The 19835-nt window shown below is 41.1% G+C and overlaps 1 protein-coding gene across 1 annotated transcript in view; it reads left to right on the forward strand.

Moving 5' to 3' along the window:
• Positions 1–60: 60 nt before the first annotated feature.
• LZTR1 (leucine-zipper-like transcription regulator 1) overlaps positions 61–19835 on the forward strand; it is a gene marked incomplete at its 5' end in the record, with an annotated part of 36275 nt that continues 16500 nt past the window's right edge. The window contains 8 exons of the mRNA XM_009577459.1: positions 61–117; positions 775–854; positions 1237–1345; positions 2995–3078; positions 4586–4643; positions 5240–5379; positions 6370–6571; positions 16127–16289. Coding sequence (XP_009575754.1) covers positions 61–117; positions 775–854; positions 1237–1345; positions 2995–3078; positions 4586–4643; positions 5240–5379; positions 6370–6571; positions 16127–16289 — 893 coding nt within the window. The remainder of the gene's footprint in view (positions 118–774; positions 855–1236; positions 1346–2994; positions 3079–4585; positions 4644–5239; positions 5380–6369; positions 6572–16126; positions 16290–19835) is intronic.

A 19835-nucleotide genomic window follows, 5' to 3' on the forward strand; every position in this document is an offset into this window, starting at 1 on the left:
GGGCCGCCCCTCGCCGGCTCCGCGGCCCGGCTCAGCCGCCTCCCTCGTTCCTCCCCGCAGGAAGACGATGCTGAACGACCTGCTGCGCTTCGACGTGAAGGACTGCTCCTGGTGCAGGTGGGCTGCGCGGTGCTCTCCTGGCTCCGCCCCCCCCGGGCCGCCGGGGCGCGGGAAAAAAAACTCGTCTTTCCTCAGCAGCTCGGTCCCAGGTGTAAAAGTTGGGGGCTCTACCAGAGCATCCGAGGGGAATCGCCACCCCTGAGCCAAGTGCTGTGGTAGCTGACCTCTGCCAGGTGTTATCGAGTGTCCCCGCACACTCCTGCCAGCGAGGGGATGCTGGGCAGCACAGCGACGGACAGAGAGCCATGGGTCGCCACTGTTCGTACACCCTGTGAGAGTGCTGAAGGGATGCGCGGGCAGAGGGACTGGGCTGCTGCAGCCTCTCAGGGCAGTGAAGGTGCCAAGGGGGGCTCACAGATGTTTTTGCTTTGCTCCTTTCCTCTGGACTGTGCAGTCTGTGTTGTCTTACCTGTGCCTCGCTTGCTCTCGCTGCCAAACAGATTTCAACAGCATCGTGTTTGTAACCGTTTACGCTTATAATGCAAAGTTTGTCATAAAATCTTAGACAGTATGATTAAGAAACCAAAACTAGTGAAAACACGCAGGAACAGAAAAGTAACTTTTAACAATTTTCTTTTTTGAATCTGCATAATAGCTTTGAGCGCCTGAAGCATGACAAGAGTGTTTGATTGCTGCTGTTTAAATGTTGTGCAGGGCTTTTACGACGGGGACCCCACCAGCACCGCGGTATCACCACTCAGCTGTGGTCTATGGGAGCAGCATGTTTGTGTTTGGTAAGACAGCAGCAGATTACAGTTGTGCGTGCTTGGAATGATAAATGTGCTGGTATTGTTTTGAAAAAACAATGAGGTATTTTTAGGAAGTGTCAAAAGATCTTATTCAGTAGCAAATCCAGTATTTTTCATGGCTGACAGTGATTTCAACTTTAGCTTGGAAAGAGTTTTGCTGTTTTCTCTAAAGAAAAGAAGACTTGAAACTCATTACCATAGTGTTTCTTTAGGGGTAGGAGTGGAGGGGAAGTCTCCCACCTGTAATAGTCCATTAGCCAAATGGACAAATCTCTTCGTGCGATCTAAACTCGTTTTCTTCTAATATAATGACTAGAAGCTTGTATGCTCTGTTGCATTTGAGTGTAATGGGATTGTTGTTGCCCAGGTGGCTATACTGGAGACATTTATTCCAATTCCAACCTGAAGAATAAAAATGATCTCTTTGAATATAAGTTTGCAACTGGACAGTGGACAGAGTGGAAGACTGAAGGAAGGTAAGGAGCTGGCATCGTTACCCTACTCTTCAAGGGGACTTGAGCGTAACTCAGCAAACATTTAAAATGGCACAGTTAGAATTGGTTACAATGCTAATGTTAAGGCTGCAGGACAATTCCTGCTCTACTTTCTTGATAAAAGTTTTCTGAAAACTGTCTTTTGCTCTGAAGGAGTTCTTTTGCAAGGCCTCCATTCCAGAGTGTACTACATTGGAAATTTGACCAAAATCCATTCTTCATGTTTCATTTCCGTGACAGAAGGGATGAGAGCGAAGGAAATTTTTTCTTTTTAATTGTTTCTTTTTCAAGGATAGCATGAAATTTGTTGATCCCTCATTTTGTTGATCCCTCATAGTTTCAATTTAGTTTTATCAGAAACTAATTTGACGCTTATTTGTAGTTAAATCCACATATTCTTTTCTGAATAAAGTTTTACTTTCTTGGAGTGCTCTGAAATGCACACAGTTGCTTGAAGCGCCTTAAGGTGATGTGTGTTCACGCAAATAAATTCAGAAGCAGATGAATGAGTTGATGATGTATGTTTGGATCCATTGAACACAGGTTCCTGAGATTCAGCTTTCCAAGGCGAAATCAAAACCAGTAATGCATTACTTCTTAAAGTTGGCTTTGTGCATGTTGCAGGATGTTATCTGTGACACTGATTTTGACCCAACTACTTAATGTTTACCGCACCCGCGTGTGGGACATACTGTGTCTTTACACGCAGTTCATTACGTATTTGAAGTGTCTGAAATGCTGATTTTAGTAGGGGGAGGGAAAGGAACATTTATTATTGTGATTTGTAGAAAGGGATGAGGAATGCACAATACATTCTTAAGTTACTGTTGCTCACCTCTGATAAACATATGTTATGTTTTAGAACATAGACCACATTAGTAATTTCTCTTTCTGGTTATTCTAGGAACTTCGGACGTTTTGGAGAATAATTCATACTAATATTTTACGAACTCAAATGTCCTTGTCTTTCCTCACAAATACAAGTGTGCATACTGCACAAATGACCTCAAACGAGCTAACATTACATATACTGGCCTTGTGGCATCACAGTTCTGTTCAGCCCTTCTTGGCTGATTTAGTAAAAACAACAAAGATTGGCAAAGAGAAATCGTAGGTTTGATCTTTTATTGTGGGCACTGCATCTCAGGAACGCCCCGCTAAACAATCCCAAATAAGCATTGTGAGCTCTGTCCCAGGTCTCATTTATGTGTTCCACCTTCTTAGTGCGTGAAAATATGCATGGGATTTTTATGGTACGAGTGGATTGCCACTTTGCCATAATGATAGTGCTATTAATTGTCCCACTATTTAGCTACTTTCCATAAAAGACTTGAAGAGTATTTGAGGCCTGGCAAGGAATTAATTGGCATTTTTTTTTCCTTTTTTTTTCTGTATGCATTAAGGTAATTTTTCTCTAATGAAAGAAGTAGAATGTAAAATTCTAAAATACTCCCTTCAGAGGCTTGCTTTGTGTTTTGGGGTGTATGACACAACCAATTTCTTGGCTTGAAGCCATTTTCTGTAGGGGACTTCATTCTTCCTGCGTGTCCATTTATCTGTCATGCAGATCCTTCTTACAGCACCTCTGCAAGTGACTTAAGATTTTTTTTTCTTAATTTTCTCAATTGCAGATTGCCAGTTGCGAGGTCAGCTCATGGCGCCACAGTGTATAGTGATAAGCTGTGGATCTTTGCAGGATATGATGGCAATGCACGGTATGTGGTGAGATCGCTCTCTCCCTTTTGTAAAATCCCAGTCCCTCATTTTTCACCTCTGTAGAGACATTTTCATATACCAAGTGATTTAAACGTGTAACTGGAGCTTTGCAAAACCCAGCCTTACATCTTTGCAATTTGCCAGTTCATGTTCAAGTAAGTATGTGTTTAAAACCTAAAAATCTGGTGACTCAGAATGGCTATGGATGTATAATTTGACAGCCTTCTTGGCTGTAAAGATGCTAAATGATCTTTGAAATTTGGCAAATGAGCATTTCTCAAAAGGTTCCCGCCACAGGCCTTCTGATGTCGCTGAAGATTTACAGAACAAAGCATGGATTTTCTCTGAAGTCATATGACAGAACTAAGAACAACATGTCAGCTTTTTCTCTGAAACTATGTGATACTCTTGGTGGGGATGCTGCACTGAAATACCAAGATTATTTAGGTTGAAGTGAGATGAGGTTTTGGCTGGGGAAAGCCTGGAAGTGAGTGGTACTGAGAAGTTAAGGAGAGTCTGGTGCCTTGTCCCAGATGGTAGGTCTTCACGTTTGCTGTTCCCCCCTTCTGTTAGGGAAGAATCAATTCTGAACACATAATTTTTCTCTGTCTTGATGAACTTGAGAAGTATTTTATGTTGATGCACAATATTTGCATTGTGAGAGCATATAGAGATTGTCACAAACAATGAGCTGCCTCAACGTGCTGGGCTGCCTCTTCTTCTGAGGAGAATCCGCAGGAAAGTTACCAGCTCTTCAAAGCCTTCGGGAGAACTGCTGCTAATTGGAAAAACAGATGGGATCTTTTCTTTATTTCTGGAGGAGGAATTGGAGAAAGATGCATGACTCTGTGGAATTGCTCAGTTCCAGCTTAGGGAGTTCCCCAGGGATCTTGGATAGCTGGAAGGATGGATTGGGTGAGAGGAGCTGTCTAATTTATGTTAAATATGTCTAATCATGTTAAAAAATGTCTTTTTGTGGAACATGAGCCTCCAGGCAGATTTGAACAAAGGAAGCATCTGTAGTTGTCTGTGAGTAACTTGTACTGGGAAAAGCGTAGTCAGACACGTAGTAGCCAGTGATGTGTCAGGTTGCCCACTTCGTCCTTCTTTATGTATTTGAGATAGGATTCAGCCACAGAAATAATTACTGTGGTCAGTCTCAGGGGTTAGCAGGGATGGGTAGAAGAAGGCAGGGTAATGAGGGGTATTTCTATAAAAATCCTGAAGATTAAGTAGCTCAAATCCTTAAGCTCCAGGCAGAGTTGCTGTGTGTAACTGTTAACTGTAGTATACTTGTAACCAGAAAGCAAGCTTAGGTGGTGGTACAAAATTTAGGTGTAGGACAAAAGATTGTAATAGTTTTTTCTGTTAGCTGAAGTAGGAGATTATTCCTGTGCAGGAGAAGAAATGCTGATAAAATAGGATCTCTGTCCTTTCAACTCTATGAGCTAAAAATTACCAAAAATAAACTGTTTCAAATCAAGCATTTTTTGTGTTAACATGTAGGTTAAATGATATGTGGACAATTGGCCTGCAGGATAGAGAGCTGACATGCTGGGAAGAGGTAAGGAGCTTTAATTTGAACTGACACATAGAATTTTCTTTTTTGGTTTTCATACACAATTATTTAAAATTTCCTATGCTGTATTATACTGCTCTCTCTTCAGAATTTATTTGTCACACAGCTGAAAAGAAACAGTTCAAATTTGATTTTGTTTGTGTATTTGGAACACCAAGTGTATATGAAAGTGATTTTTTGCTTGTGAATCTGTGAACCGGACCTAGACTACCCATGGTGGCTTTGCTATGCCCACTGTAAAAAGGGACTGCATTTCCCACTTTAACCACTGCCGTGGACTGAGAGCTTTGCTGGCTGGCTATCAAGATCAGAGTCCTGATCCTTGCAGTATCAGGGGCTTTAGAAATGTGGCGTCTCATCCTTTTTATCTACGGTAAAATTAGTCTGTGCAGACATGTAAGCACAGCATTAGTTGATTATCTGTAGCCAGATTTATAAGGACTTGGTTGTCTGCGCGCATTGCTGCCATGTGGTCTGTCTATCTGCTGATGTATTTATTGCATGGTCCTGCAGCACACTCAACACGTGTAGCTGTGCACTACAATAATACATTTTAAATTTTGAACTTTGTCATCTTTCAGATTGAACAAAGTGGTGAAATTCCTCCTTCATGCTGTAATTTTCCTGTGGCTGTTTGCAAAGACAAGATGTTTGTTTTCTCTGGCCAGAGTGGAGCAAAGATTACCAATAATCTCTTTCAGTTTGAATTCAAGGAAAAGATGTAAGTGTAGACAGTTAAGTCGTGCAAAATCCACATAGTCCTTGACTACTTCAGTTGAGAAATGCACATACTTAAGGGTATTGAGGAAGAATACTGCATCCTCATGATGAGGAAGGGTAGATAAGATAAAATATGGACTCTTTTAATAAGACTTTGCCATGTGCATCAGATTGGTCTTTTTCAGCAGACGAACAGAAAGTTTAGTAGATTCATTTTAAACGATAAGCATGAATGTTAGTGTATTCAGAACGGGATGCCAAATAGTACCTTCCTAAAAGTTGTTATATGAACACCTGATTAAAACCAGACAGAGGTCCTGTGAAATACCAGTTCATAGTGAAATCACTGGGAAATGTAAAATGCATAGTGTCTTTTAAAATCTTGAGTATTCAGTTCGAGATGTTTGGTGTGACTTGCTCAAAGTGTCAACCATTGCTCTGAAAGTGTGGCCCCTCTGATGGGGGTAAAATGCCAAAAAGTGGGAATACAGACGCACTCGTCTGTTCTGACGACCTGGTCTGTCGGGTTACTGACTGAAGTGGAACCACATCTGAAACAACAGCTAATGGCCTCCAAACCTTGGCTGAAATCATGCTATCATAGGAAATAAGCAATGCCTTATCAAAATGGGATACGGTATCAGAACGGTGCCCTTTACTTAGAAGGGTTAGCTGTCAAAATAATGATGTTTGATAATAGATCACTGATTCCTTCCCAAGTTGTGGTCTTTGAGCTGCTGGGGTTTACATAAATACATCTGGGTTACGGAACCATGTTGCCTTTATCACATTTTCAGTTAGAAAGTTTAGCAACATGTTGCTGACATAGGTTTCTGAGAAATCTGCAGGATTAGTCGTTGTCTGTGCTCATGCAGGTTCAATAACTACTGTACTAGAGCTCCTCTTCTTTATTTTTACAACCTGAGAGTTAGAAAACTTACTTTGCAGGAAAGAATTATAAAAATATACTGTTTCATTTCTAATGTCTCAGTTGGACACGAATTCCTACCGAGCACTTACTTCGAGGCTCCCCACCTCCTCCGCAGCGAAGGTACGGCCACACAATGGTTGCATTCGACCGGCATCTCTACGTGTTTGGTGGTGCTGCAGATAACACGCTGCCCAATGAGCTTCACTGCTACGATGTGGACTCTCAGACCTGGGAAGTTATCCAGCCCAGCCCAGACAGTGAGGTAAAACGTTCAGCTCTTTTATACTCCCATCTTTTTTTGACCCATTTTTGCTCTCAGGCTATGGACATGTTTTTGACAAGGACATTGACTTTTAGTTAAATAGTAATAGCTCCTTCCCACCAGTGGTTAAGCAGCTGAAATATTGTGGGCAACAGTCTTTAAAAATTAGTCAGTGTTGACACATCTAAAACTTTGCTTAGTACTGTTTAAAGAAATACCATGAAACACTTGTAATTCAAGTTTTGAGTCAGTCATTGTCTGACAAAGATTAGGAATGAACTCACTGTGTGGACCAGGGGTTGTGTGGTTGGCTGTGTGATGCTCTTGAAGCACAATTCAAAACTAGACAAGTTTTCATTGTTTCACTGTAACAATGCCTGTGTGCGTAAAATCTCATAAATTCTGTAATTATACAGAATAGCATTTCCCTTTTAGGTCAAGTGTAAAGTGTTTGCTTATAAAGATATGACTGTAAAATAATAATAGAGATCATAGGGAGGCTCAGAAATGGCTTTTTTGAACATAGTTACATTAATAAGATATATAAATTCAAAAACATAGGTTCTTTACATGAACTTAAAAAGGCAGTAGACCACCAAGGGCCAAGTAAACACCTCAAATGAGAAAATATTAAAAAAAAAAAGATTATAAATGTGTTAATATGTTTCCTTCGGGCTACTTATTGCAATGCAGTGATTGTGTGACAAAATGTCAATTTTTTTTCATAGTGCACTCATAGATACCATCTCTGGGATAACCTGGTATTTCAAGTTGAAGTGCTGAGAGTTTGCATGGTTTCAGTACACATTTCAGTTCACGTTTCAGTAAATGTGGTTTCAGTGGCCTCTGATCATTTCATTCCCAGAATGCACAAAAAAGTAGGTTTCTTGAAGCCTGTACCAATATATGTATTTCCTGGATTTAGAATGGTTACATTGTCTGTATTTGTTAATTTTAATAGATTTTACCTTAAGCCATGTTAAAATACTTCAGCTGATTTAATAGTAGCTTTAGAGTGTGTTAGCTGATATGCGGGGAAGAAATACTTGATGGTTGTGTGCTATATAGAGAAATGCAGAGATTAAGGTTATACCTTAAAGACATGAATATTACATGAATTAGGATCAAATGCAGATTTACTAATTTTGCCAGAACTGCTATGACAGAGGTGCTCACATCCTTGACTGTTGCACTGTATTTTAGTTTGTTTGCAAAGGCATACAACTCAGCATTTGATGAATAGGAAAATACCATCTGCACACTGCACTTGAATTAACAATGCACGTGGGCCTCATTTTGAAAAATTATTTGACCAAAGTATTTCATGGTAGCCTATTTTACGCTTTACAAAGCTGATTTATTTTCACATGAAATTAATAAAACTGCATCTCCAACTTTTTAAAGATACAGTTGCTTTCAGGAATGTAGATCCCATTCTGGTCCTACCAACGTTATCATTTGACACTTAAGGCTTCCTCAGTCATTGGTTCTTTGTGATACAATTGCTTATCACTTTCAGGAGCAAAAGTGCTCCTGACAGTGTTGTAAAACAGCATTATTACCTGACTTATCCCCTGCTAAATTTCACTTCATATTTCAGAGCTCTTTTCTTGCACTGTCTGTAATCCCAGGCAGGTGTCTGTCTGTTAGTTGCATGTGTTGTATTTTGAAGTTTCTTCCACAGTTACGGCATCTAGAGATTAATTTCGTAGAAATGGGAAGTGAGATTGAAGCACTGTTGAAACATGTGATAGTAAATTTTCTTGAAAGACTGATTAACTGCAAGATCCGAGAGACTTTTGGCGTTTTAAGTAAGTTTTAAATGATTTTGTGTGTTCTGGAGTGATAACTAGATCATTTCTCAGAATTGTTTTCCTGAAGTTCCTATGAGCTTTTGGCAAAGACTTTTAACAGTGGCAGTGAATCTCTAATACCATACTATTCCCAGGACACTCTGAATTTGAAATTTCCTTTCTTATCCATATCTGTGAACAAAATTTTTCACATTAAGTTGAAACAAAGTAGAAGACAATGAGTGCAATGCTATCACAGCACTTGAAGAATTGTGCTTGTGTGTGAAGCAATGGTGACCTCTGTTACCGTGCAGCAGAATAATCTACCTTGGCTTTTGATAGAGCTGTTTTTTTTTTCTTTTTCTAATGGATGGATTGTATAGCATATGTCCTTCTTGTATTTTTCTGTGTTACATGATCTTAGAAATGCTGCATTGCAGCTTTGCTTAACAGCACTGTAACTAGGTTAACTTTCATACTTATTAACATGTGATGCATTTCCTTAATTCTTTCTTCTTTTGGACGTTTAGCATTGAGTGGGTAAAGCCTCCAGTCCGAAATAAGAAGGGTTGGTGCTGATTTAGCTATTAATTCAGTAGTGATTTTTACACTGCTTTGGAAAAGAGATTTCTTATACTCATGCTGAAGGAGAGTGACTGCTGCCATTCCAGTCTTTCTCATTCTCTGAACCAAGACTAAGCCAGCCCTGAGAAGCTTTTCAGAGTGATCCAGGTAGCGATGTGGACTTTTCAGACCTACGCATGCCGGTAATAGAAATCGGCTGTCAGGTGGAAATGGGATTTTCCCCTGCTACCCTGTTACGGGCAATGTGGAAGGTGGCAAGTCACGTGAGAATGAAGAATCTCGAGGTTTTTACCCGGAGAAGGTGGCACAATTTGAGCATTAATAACAGTGGTGCAGGGCGAGTTCCAGAAGGTTGTAGAAGCAGTTATTGAGGCCAAGCAGCAGTCGGGTATCAGGCACTGTAGGTGCACTGAGACAGTCTTGCATTTTCTGCATTTTGGGTAAACAGGTAGAGCAAAAACTGGAAACAAATCTGGTGATGGACCTGTTCTAGTTCTCTGCCCAGGTCACTCAAAATTGTTGACAGTGCCTCACTGTGGCCTGGAGGATGGGAAAATGGCTTAATGAGTAGAAGAGGGGAAACTAAAGTGGAACAGGTCGGTACTTCAAAAATAAACCAGGAACTCCTATTTTATGCTTTTAGGATATCTCCAAAATGAAAGTCAAGACATGCATTCTGAACTGCACAACTGCAATCCGTAGTTCGTCATATGCTATAATATATGTACATATATATTTTACATAGCACACAGACCTATTCTCTATCTCCACTGTTAGATGATCTTCACAGTTGGGGGTTCTACTTTTCTAAGGCAGCTGGAGGAATATCACGTCTGAGTCCATGCCTGCCTGCCAAAGCTTCCTGAGGTGCTGCATTTCCTTTATACAGGGCTATCAGAGGATTTTAAAATAATTTAAATATATTTTCCTATTTATTGGCCTCTAGTTTTCCTATTGAACTCAAAATATCCTTGGCTTTTTGAAGAAGGTTGGAACAGCATAAAAAATCAGCAAGCAGTAAGAGGGAAAATGCCCCATCTTGCACAGTTGCTTGCCAGCAGACAGACAGACAGACACACGCATGCATGCAGCAGTCATGGTTTGTGCTACAGCAGAGGAGTGTATCGCAGGGAATGGCGGAGGAGCTCGAGGTCTGGGAGGGGTGCACGTCCTTTTGTGGACACAGTCACGCAGAATCAAAAGTGATGTCTGGAAACATCCACTGCCTCATAGAGGACAAGGTGCCGTAGGAAGAGGAAGAAAATTCTCCTTCCTTAATGCTTAAAGAAGGTCAGTGCGTGGGATAGTTAAAATGTCTGTGGATCGCTCCCCTGTTACCAGGCAAATTACCATCAACTCCCCCGTGACTGCAGGTACTAGCGAGCAATCTGTCTTCCCTGAAGTTACAAGAGAAATCTTTAAAACATGGCCTGTGAAACTTTTTAGTCTCACAATTAGGCCTTTCAAAGCCAAAAGCAATAAAAATTTCTGACTTTCAAAGCTCTTAATTTTTCTTTTAGTAAGCAAAAAGGGAGGTTAATGTGTTGGTAACCTTCTCTGGCTTACTTTGAAGAAATCCAGAGCTGTGCCTCAGATGGATTACAGTGACGTGGTTTGTGGGCAGCTAAGACGGATTAAAAGGACTTACTCATCCTGCTGTGGATGAGTCTGCCACGGTCTCCCTGTGCAGAGATCAGTTACACCCGTTGAGGTATCTTCAGGCAAAAGAAACATGTTATTATGTGAACAAACCCCTGAATTCCTGCAATGAGGCCTCTAACAAGATCTGCCTTCAGATGTGGTGAGTGTAGTTGTCAGGGTATCATGTTCTGCTAGGAGAGTTAAAATCTAGCATTTCACAGTCCAAAGACTGATACTTTTTATGTTTATAAATAATATGTAGTGTTCAGACTTGCATCCTTTTTAGAAAATATCTTTTTGAAGTGTAGGATCTTCATACCAGTGACCTTTCCAAGTTTATGCTCAGTAAGCTGGAGAGAGGCATCTTGAAAATGTTAGTATTTATAAAAACCTAGTTATCAGAGTAACTGTAGTTAAGATTATTGCACAGCCGAATTTCTGTTCTTTCAAGTCTACATTCATATCCTTTCTGAGGGATGTTTATTATGTGCTTTTACAGAATTCTCCCAGAGAAAGCAAAATGCAGGGGTATGTGGATGATAGGCAGAAGGAATATATTTCTGTAGCTCACTTACCGGTAAGAAATTAGAACAATATAGTATTAACATGACTCACATTAAATGGGTATAAAATTGGATAACTGAAAGATATGAAATATGGTTTTGAATGAGGAGTAGTTACTCTGCTTAGGTCCTTTAGAGACTGGTTCATGTTGTTGCATTGCTATAAGCTTTTGTCAATGACCTTGAAAGCAAGCAGAAAATCACAGCTTTCCCCTAATATTTACTAATTGTCCAGAGTTTTGCCAATTAATGATTAAAAGAACAGTCTGCTTAGAGTGATTTGGATTTCTTCTTAAGGTGGGCACAAACAATACATATTTCAATGTGTATGTAAAGTAATACATCTAAGAACAGGGTGTGTGGTCTACGTTAATAGTTTCCCTTACTAGTTTCCCTTAGTTTTCCAGTATCCCTGGAAACAATGACTTACAAACTTTAGTCATTGTGGGTATCTGAGACAAGCTCCCTGTAATGTAAAATGGCTGGAAGTGCTGATGATATTCTTGGCTCCAAAAGCTGACATAGGGTAGTATCATTTAGTAACATAAATACATTACCCCTGTGTTTATTAGATAGATCTTCCAGTATAGTATCTCACCATCTTGTGTTCACAAATCAAGGAGGTTATTCAGAGAAGAAATCTGAAAATGATTAAAGATTGGGAAACACAGTGACCAGCTGTGAAGCATAGTCTCTTTTAGGGAGGGTTTAGGAAATTAATTCTTCACGGGCCTGCCTGGGGAACAGAGGCTTTTTAATCTATTGGTAAAGGATAAAGCAAGATCCAGTGGCTTAAAGTTGAAACTAGAAATATTCAGACTAAAAAAGAAAAGAAAATAAAAGTTTACAAATTGTGAAGAATAAGGGTGTTGTGGTTTGACCCCAGCTGGCAACGAAGCACCACGCAGCCGCTCGCTCACTCCCCCGCAGTGGAATGGGGGAGAGAATCAGGAGAGTAAAAGTGAGAAAACTCGTGGGTTGAGATAAAGACAGTTTAATAGGGAAAGCAAAAGCCACACACGCAAGCAAAGCAAAACAAGGAATTAATTCACCACTTCCCATCGGCAGGCAGGTGTTCAACCACCTCCAGGAAAGTAGGGCTCCATCACACCTAACGGTTACTGGGGAAGACACACGCCATCACTCCGAACATGTCCCCCCTTCCTTCTTCTTCCCCCAGCTTTATATGCTGAGCATGATGTCATATAGTATGGAATATCCCTTTGGTCAGTTGGGGTCAGCTGTCCCAGCTGTGTCCCCTCCCAACTCCTTGTGCACCCCCAGCCTATTCACTGGTGGGGTGGGAAGCAGAAAAGGCCTTGACTCTGTGCAAGCACTGCTCAGCAATAGCGAAAACATGCCTGTACTATCAACGCTGTTTCCAGCATAAATCCAAAACATAGCCCCATACTAGCTACCATGAAGAAAATTAACTCTATCCCAACCAAAACCAGCACAGAGGGTAATGTTTCATTGGAACATTTTAGCAGAGCTTTTTTGGTAGATTATTCACTACTTCTAAACCAGAATTTGGTATTTTCTAAAAAGAACAAGCTTACTCATATTTATGACTTTGCTTTTGTATCTATTGATTTATCCTGTGTTGTAGGTTTTTTCATCATGGTCTTCAACCTTCTATCCTCTACCACAATCCATGACAATCCCTTTTCTGTATTAACTGCTTTGTATGAGGAAGTGGTACTTACTGAGGCGATCCTCTGGTTTACAACATTGTTGAGCTATAATAGATTAATTTATGTTGGCAATGCAGTTATGAAGATCTCAATAAATACATTGCAGACAAAATATTTTTGACTTGCTAACAGTAGTGCGGTGTTGAAGATTTCATGAGAAGTCTTGAGAAGTCTCTACCACTGGAAGTCTTTAAGAACAGGCTAGATGAACCTCTCTCAGGAATGAAATAGATATTGTTGACGCTGCGTGGGGCAGAGGAGTGGAAATAGCCTTTAATGAGGTCCCTTCCAGGTATCTGTGGTAGATATTTAATTCCCTCTCTTCTTGTATGGTACAATCAGAAAAATAACAAGGGAAAAGGAAAGACTAAGTTTCCATCTTAGACATAAATTAAATTTCCATCGTAGGAGAAGCTAAGCTGGGCTTCTAGACCTGGAGTATGTTAAAGAAAAGGAGGAAGTCTTTGAGTCACAAAAGCAGGTAGGTTGGAAAGGACCTCCAGAGGTCTCGAGTCTAACCTCGTGCTCAGAGCAGGTCTGGTTAGGGCAGGTTGCTCAGGGTCTCGTCCAGTCTATTTCTGTTTATCTCTTTAAGGATAGAGATCCAACAGCCTCTCCTGGCTCCTCTTCCAGTGTTTGTCCACTATCATGGTAAAGGATTCCCTTCATACCAAATCAGAATTTCCCGTGCTCTAACTCCTGTCTGTTGCCTCCTGTCTTTCCACTGGGCACTTCTCAGAAGAGTGGCTCTGTCTTCTCTGCTCTCCCCCTGTAGGTAGTTGCAGACAGTAAGATATCTCCTTTGCCTTTTCTTCTCTCGTGCAGCATGTGCTCCAGGGCCTGATCGTCTTGGTAGCCTTCCACTGGAATTGTTCCAGTAGGTCAATGCCTGCCTTGTACTGGGGAGCCCAAAATTGGGCAGAGTACTTCAGATGTGGTCTCACAAGTGCTGAATAGAGGAGGAAAAACCCCTTCCTCCATCCACGCTGGCTGATACAGCTGAGGATGCTGTTGGCCTTACTGTGGGATAACAATGCTGACTCCTTTTCAGCTTTGTTGTTCACCAGGACTCCCAGGTTTTTATCTTAAGAGCTGCTTTCTAGACAGCCAGTCCCCAACCTGTATCACTGCAAGGAATTACTCTGTCCTGGGGACAGGACTTTGCATTTGCCTTGGCTGAACTTCATAAGGTGCCCATCAGCCCATTTTTCCAGCCTAGATAAATCTTTTTGAATAGCAACCTCCAGCATTTCAACCGCTCCAGACAATTTGGTATCAACCACAGGCTTGCTGAGAACGCAGTGCCCTCCTCTCATCTGTGAAGCCATTCAGCATTTTGTAGGAGATGATCAGGTTAGTCAGGAGAAATTTACCCTTGGTAAATCCTTGCTGAGTGTTCCCAGTCACCTCCTTCATGTGGTGGAAGTAGCTTCCAGGAGGATTTGCTCCATAACCTTCTCAGGATGGAGGTGCAGTTGACTGGCCTATGGTTAGCTGGATGCTGCTCCTTACAGGTGAAAGAAGCCTTTGCCCAAGCTGTGTTCCTAGGTTCATATCTTGCCAGATTTTTAAAAGTAGTAAGTGCTTCATGAATTATAAACAGCACCTTGTTTACTCTCAGGTACCTACAGCTGTAAGCTAGGATAGAGGAGTCCATTGCCATAATCTGAAAGGAATCACTGTCTAAGGAAAGGCGTAATAAAGCCCTTCAGCATTTGCCGCCACCTTTGTTCATTTGCAGAGCTCTGTGTCTTGAAGTTCACTCTAAAATGAGTCTGTTCCAATTTTGTCTGAAAAGCATAGAGATTTTCTGCACCCAGCGTGTGAAAACATTTTAAATCCTTAAACCTCCTTGAACGTAATGAATATCCAAAGCTCTGTCTGCCCATCTGTTTGAGAGTTTTATGCTGCTGTCTGATATGATAGTTAGTAGCATCTCTTGGGTATAAACAGCTACCAGTAGTGACATCTCATTTGGTCCTGTTGAAGCTTATGGTTTTCTTCCAGTTTCAGAGGAAAAACAGATAATTTTTTTTACCTTTTAGTTTATGTTGGTTCACCAGTTTGTTTGTTGATGGCTTTAGGTCTTTTTATTTAATTTTGTCTCAAAGTTTTTAGTAGTATTGGAGGATAGAGAGGCTCATCAATGTTCCTAGATTGTGAAAGAGATCTGAGCGCATCTTCACTGGCTTTGGAGTTCAGTGCAATGATCAGGTTCCTTCATACCTGCTCATTCATACATGAGGGTGAGGAGGGTTAAAATTTACACAATTATAAATTTATTCTGTAAATTATGAATTTATTCTGTAAATGTATGAAGGCTTCTGAGAAGCTGAGAGAATGAGAAAGAAGAGCCTTGAAACAACTGCAGTAGATTTCATTTTAGCTATTTCCTAATATTGCACATAGCGTTGAAATTTTGATCTGAAAAAGCATTGAAATCCTGTTAGAAATGCTTTGAGAAATGAAGAAGAGATAAAAGATAAACATTGAAAACAACACAGGTAGTCACAGCCTGCAATAATAGTATAGCTAATATATTCTTCGCAGCCAAGAGAATGAATCTCACTACAAGAAAGTTACATTTTTGTAACTGACCCAGATCTCTTGACAGAGGTACAGAAGAGTTGCATCTGGACCACGACGAGGCCAGGTAAAGCTTGGCCGTGGAGGAGCGCTCGGCGCTCTGGTGGAGCCACAGCGGCTGCGTGAGCTCTGTGCGTGTCGCCGGTCGTCACGCCGTGGTGTAACCTATCAGCTGTAGAAAGGTTTTACTTCGTCTTCCAAATGTGTTAGTCAGCTTTGACATAAAGTACAGGTTGTCTCTTTGTGGTGATCCATCTGCTCTGTTTTTTCATCAAGCCAAAATGTGGGAAGTCTGTCTCAGACTGTGGGAATAGCTGACAGATGTTGCCTCTTTGCCATCTTTGTTCATGATCCGCATTCTTCCTACTTGCAGTAAACAAGCTTCTCATGAAGAACCATGGGAGGAAGCGGGCAGACAAAAAGCAATTAATGCTTAAGATTTTAATTGCGGTGTACCTCTGTCATTGCAAAAAACATAAGAAAACTACCTGACTAATTTCTTAAATTGTTCAGTCACAGTGATGGACCCCAAACAAGACCGGGGTGCTTTCTCTGGACTGATTCTGCATGTTTTTGATACATGGGCACAATCTTTTGGAGCTTCAGCCGCAGGGGGACTCCTGCTCCGTGTCCAGTCTCTCATGCCTCCCATCCATACTTTTACACGCTATTGTTTTTAAATCTTGTAACCAGGTATCCCATCCAGAAGTGGCTGAGAGAGTATCTGCCCCAGAAGAAGTTCCCTCCTTGCTCTCAGAAGAACGTGGTTTAAAAAAATCTCGGGATGTATTTGGTTTAGATTTCGGCATAACAACAATTAAACAACTACCCACAGCAGACTCAGAGGTAAATAAAGAAACACTGAGAAGTGAAAAAGGCTTCAAAAATGCAAAATAAATTTATTCCAGGAGGGACAAATAAATTCCAGCCTTGTATATACTTTTTCTCCTCCGCTCCTTTTTTCTCTCCGCGAAATTTATCTTGAGCCATTCCGGTTTAAACTGTAATCTAAGAACCATTTAAGCCTTGACTCTGCACATGTGAGTTCTAAATTGCATATAGAAAACTAGTATTGACCCCTGAGTGGAAACTATTCACTTGATTTAATTTTACTTTTACATTGATTCAACTTAATTTATTAAGGACTTCAAGTGAAGCTGAATGTATTCCTGGTGAGGTTAAAATTTAAATCAGTGAGTTTATATAGGGGTTTGCACAGGTTTAACTAAGTTTTTTTAAAAGTATGTGGAATCAGCCCCAGAGCTGATGCTCAGGGCTCTAATCTCAACTATTTGAATGATTGCTAGGTGCTCTAGCACAGGGAGAAGCAACACTAATGCACAGCTTTGTAAGTCAAATCAGAACCTTGACGAACATCACAGGACAAACTCAATTTGTGCTGTCTAGACAGGATACAGAGTAAGTGTTCAGCACAAGAAATGCAAAAAAAAAAAAAAAGAGTTCTGAAATACTTGAATTTTGATGGCTCGAATCATGCCGGCAGTGTGGAAAGGTATACTGAAGGGGAAGCAAAGGTGACTGATGAGATCTGCTTTTGAAAGCAAAGATTCCAGCTTGAGAAGAGCCTCAGATTGCAAATCTCATTAACCTTAAATAGGGAAAACCCTTCAACAGATGAAACAGGGCAGTGTATCTCGGAGAGGAGTGCCAGCCCCGATCATCAGAGGTGTCAGGATTGAATCTAAAATTCTTTTTGTCAGGCACTGCTAATAAAGTAAGGAGATCACGTTGATTGAGAGATGAGTATGGGATCTGGAGCTGACAGATACATTTAGGCTGGCAGTGTATCTTAGTGTGTGATTTTTAAGCATTCTTGTATGCACTGGGAGTGAGAAGGACGGTAGCCCTTTGGATTCACATGCGGCCATCTGGAGTTGCGCCAGCAGAAACCCTTACTGAAATTACAGTTATTGCAAATCAAAAGTGTAATTTTGCACAGATTATCTCACCTGCCAGACTCAAGTTATGTTTGCACAGTGCTGGTTTTAGGTAGCAGTTGTTATTATACCAGAAGGACTTTACCAGTAGGTATGCTGGTATGCCTTTATACTTAAGCATACCTAACACAGGCCTGGCTCTATGGTGTAATGGCTCTGTTTATCACTATAATCCTGAGTGCAATTTTCGCCTTTTTATCTGGAATATTTACACTAAAGTACATCAGGGAAGGGTTTCCATCATCTGAAGAGAAGTGAAGGCGTGGGAGGAAGCGTCTGGTGCACAACAGGATTGGGAAAGCTCTTTGCTCTCCCCTTGTGAAAACAGCCCATCTCAGCTACCTCTACACAAACACGAGTGGCTTAGAAAACAGGAGGAATTAGAAGGTCATGCACAGCTGCAGAGCTATGACCCTGTTGGACATGGTGAGATAGCTCACACGACCAGAAAGACAGGATGGGAAGGTGAGGAGAAGGGATTGTGCTCCATGCGAAGGAATGCTTGGAGCTTTGCCTTGGGATGGGCGGTGAGCCAGTTGGGAGCTAATGGGTAAGGATCAAAGGATAGACCGACATGGATGACACTGGAAAGATTTTAGCTTCAAGTGAAACAATAAGCAGCAGGAAGAGAGTGCTGACTTTTAGCAATTTAGAACATGGCCAAGTCTGAATGGAGTTTCATGGGACTGCAAAGGGACAGTGGTCTTACTACCAGCAGGACTTTGGAACTTGACAAGGTGAAACACTGGGAGAAAAGAGCACGAGAGGACATCAGAAGAAAACTGTCCAAAGAAACCACTGACAGATTCATAGCATGAAGTGTATGTTCATTACCTGGCAGCTCTTAAGCAGAAATCTGCACTTCTCCATATCGGATTCGGAGCCCTAGCAGCCAAACTTAGAATGCAGAAAGTACCAGAATAACCTTAAAATTTTAGGCAGCTGAAAGATATCCTGCAGACTGTGCACGTGCTTGTTAGTCTACTATAGTCTTTCTTTATGATCTCAGAAAATTAATACAATTTCTTTGAGCCTTTTTGCCAACTGTAAAATGAAGATGACCAACACGTTCCTATGTCACAAGCAGGATGTGGGACAGTTGGTTAGACTGTGCTTGTAAAAGACAGAAATTAGGATAAATATGTTATATTGCAAAACAAAGGCTGTTTCACATTTGCCCTATTCTGTTCCTCTGAATGCAGGAGTTCCTAACTGTAATCTTGTCTTACAGTGTTGTGAGCAGGGAGTCACTCACAAGTGATAGATTTGTTGTCTAAGGCAGTTCTAACAAACTGCAACTAGTAATAATCCTGTACTTGTGCAGATGGATGGAGTACAAATATGCAGACAGACCATCAGGAGAATTCATAGGAAAGCCATAAGAGCAATCAGCAAGTATGACCCCATGAAAAGCTGAAAGAGCTGGAGATGCCTAGTTTCTGGTGGGTGGGACAAGAGTTAATATGATTAATGCTTAAAAAGCAGGAAGGAAGATTCAGCCCAAGTACTAGGAATAGCTTGAACAGGAAGAAACATGGTGCACCATTTTCTACCTACACAATTATTTGTAGTAGAGTGTTTGTGTGTTGAAAATCAGGGTTTCTGTACTCTCTTTCAGCCTTTTACTGGGGAGTGTGATCCAGTGGCTGCAACCCTGTAGTGCTTGATACTGGCCCTTCAGGTTTTAGACAGGTTTGCTCTATTATAGACTGTGATTCTTGTCCCACCTTTGCATGAACTGACCTTCCTGGGGTTTTACCAAATCAGATTTGACTGTGTGCACTAGTACGAGGTATTTCATATCTGTTCCATATAAACTGTACCTAGGTTGAGCATATTCAGCAGCTGGATTTGGCATCTTGGGGGATCTCCCAACAAAAAATTCAAGTCAGGGCAGGGTTTTGGCATCAGGCATTGGTGGATGAGGAACATGGAGCCCAGCATGTCTCTCTCCACCTCTTTATGCTCCTGAGCTCTATTAACATTTCTTTTTTTTTCCCCTGAATATTTTCTTCTTGAGGACTGAGCTCCCTTGGTTTGCACTGGGCCAAATTTTTTCTCTGGCCAAAGCCTTGATCCTGGGAGGGCAGAGTGTTGTTCTCCTTGAAGGTGGCATCGATATCTCACCGCTTGGCAGGGTTGCTGTCACCGTGTGACGGTTTGTGCTGGCTTGAATTCTGCTATTCTGATTCAGCAAAACAAATACCCCGAAACCTTCAGCTGCACAATGTTTTGATGAACTGTGTATGGCCTTCCTTTTTCTGGGCTATCCTTTCATATTTTAAATTTTTTTACATGTATTTAAAAAGTAGGATTGTTTGATTGCTTAAGTTACTAGTAAGTGGCAAAGCTCTGTTCCTTGACCATGCCGGTACCAACCATTACAAATCAAAAATCATCATTATAACGTTCCTTACAGATCGTTTGAGTTAAATATGATGTGA

Source organism: Fulmarus glacialis, unplaced genomic scaffold, assembly GCF_000690835.1.
Source record: "Fulmarus glacialis isolate BGI_N327 unplaced genomic scaffold, ASM69083v1 scaffold12885, whole genome shotgun sequence".
Taxonomy (NCBI): Eukaryota; Metazoa; Chordata; class Aves; order Procellariiformes; family Procellariidae; genus Fulmarus; species Fulmarus glacialis.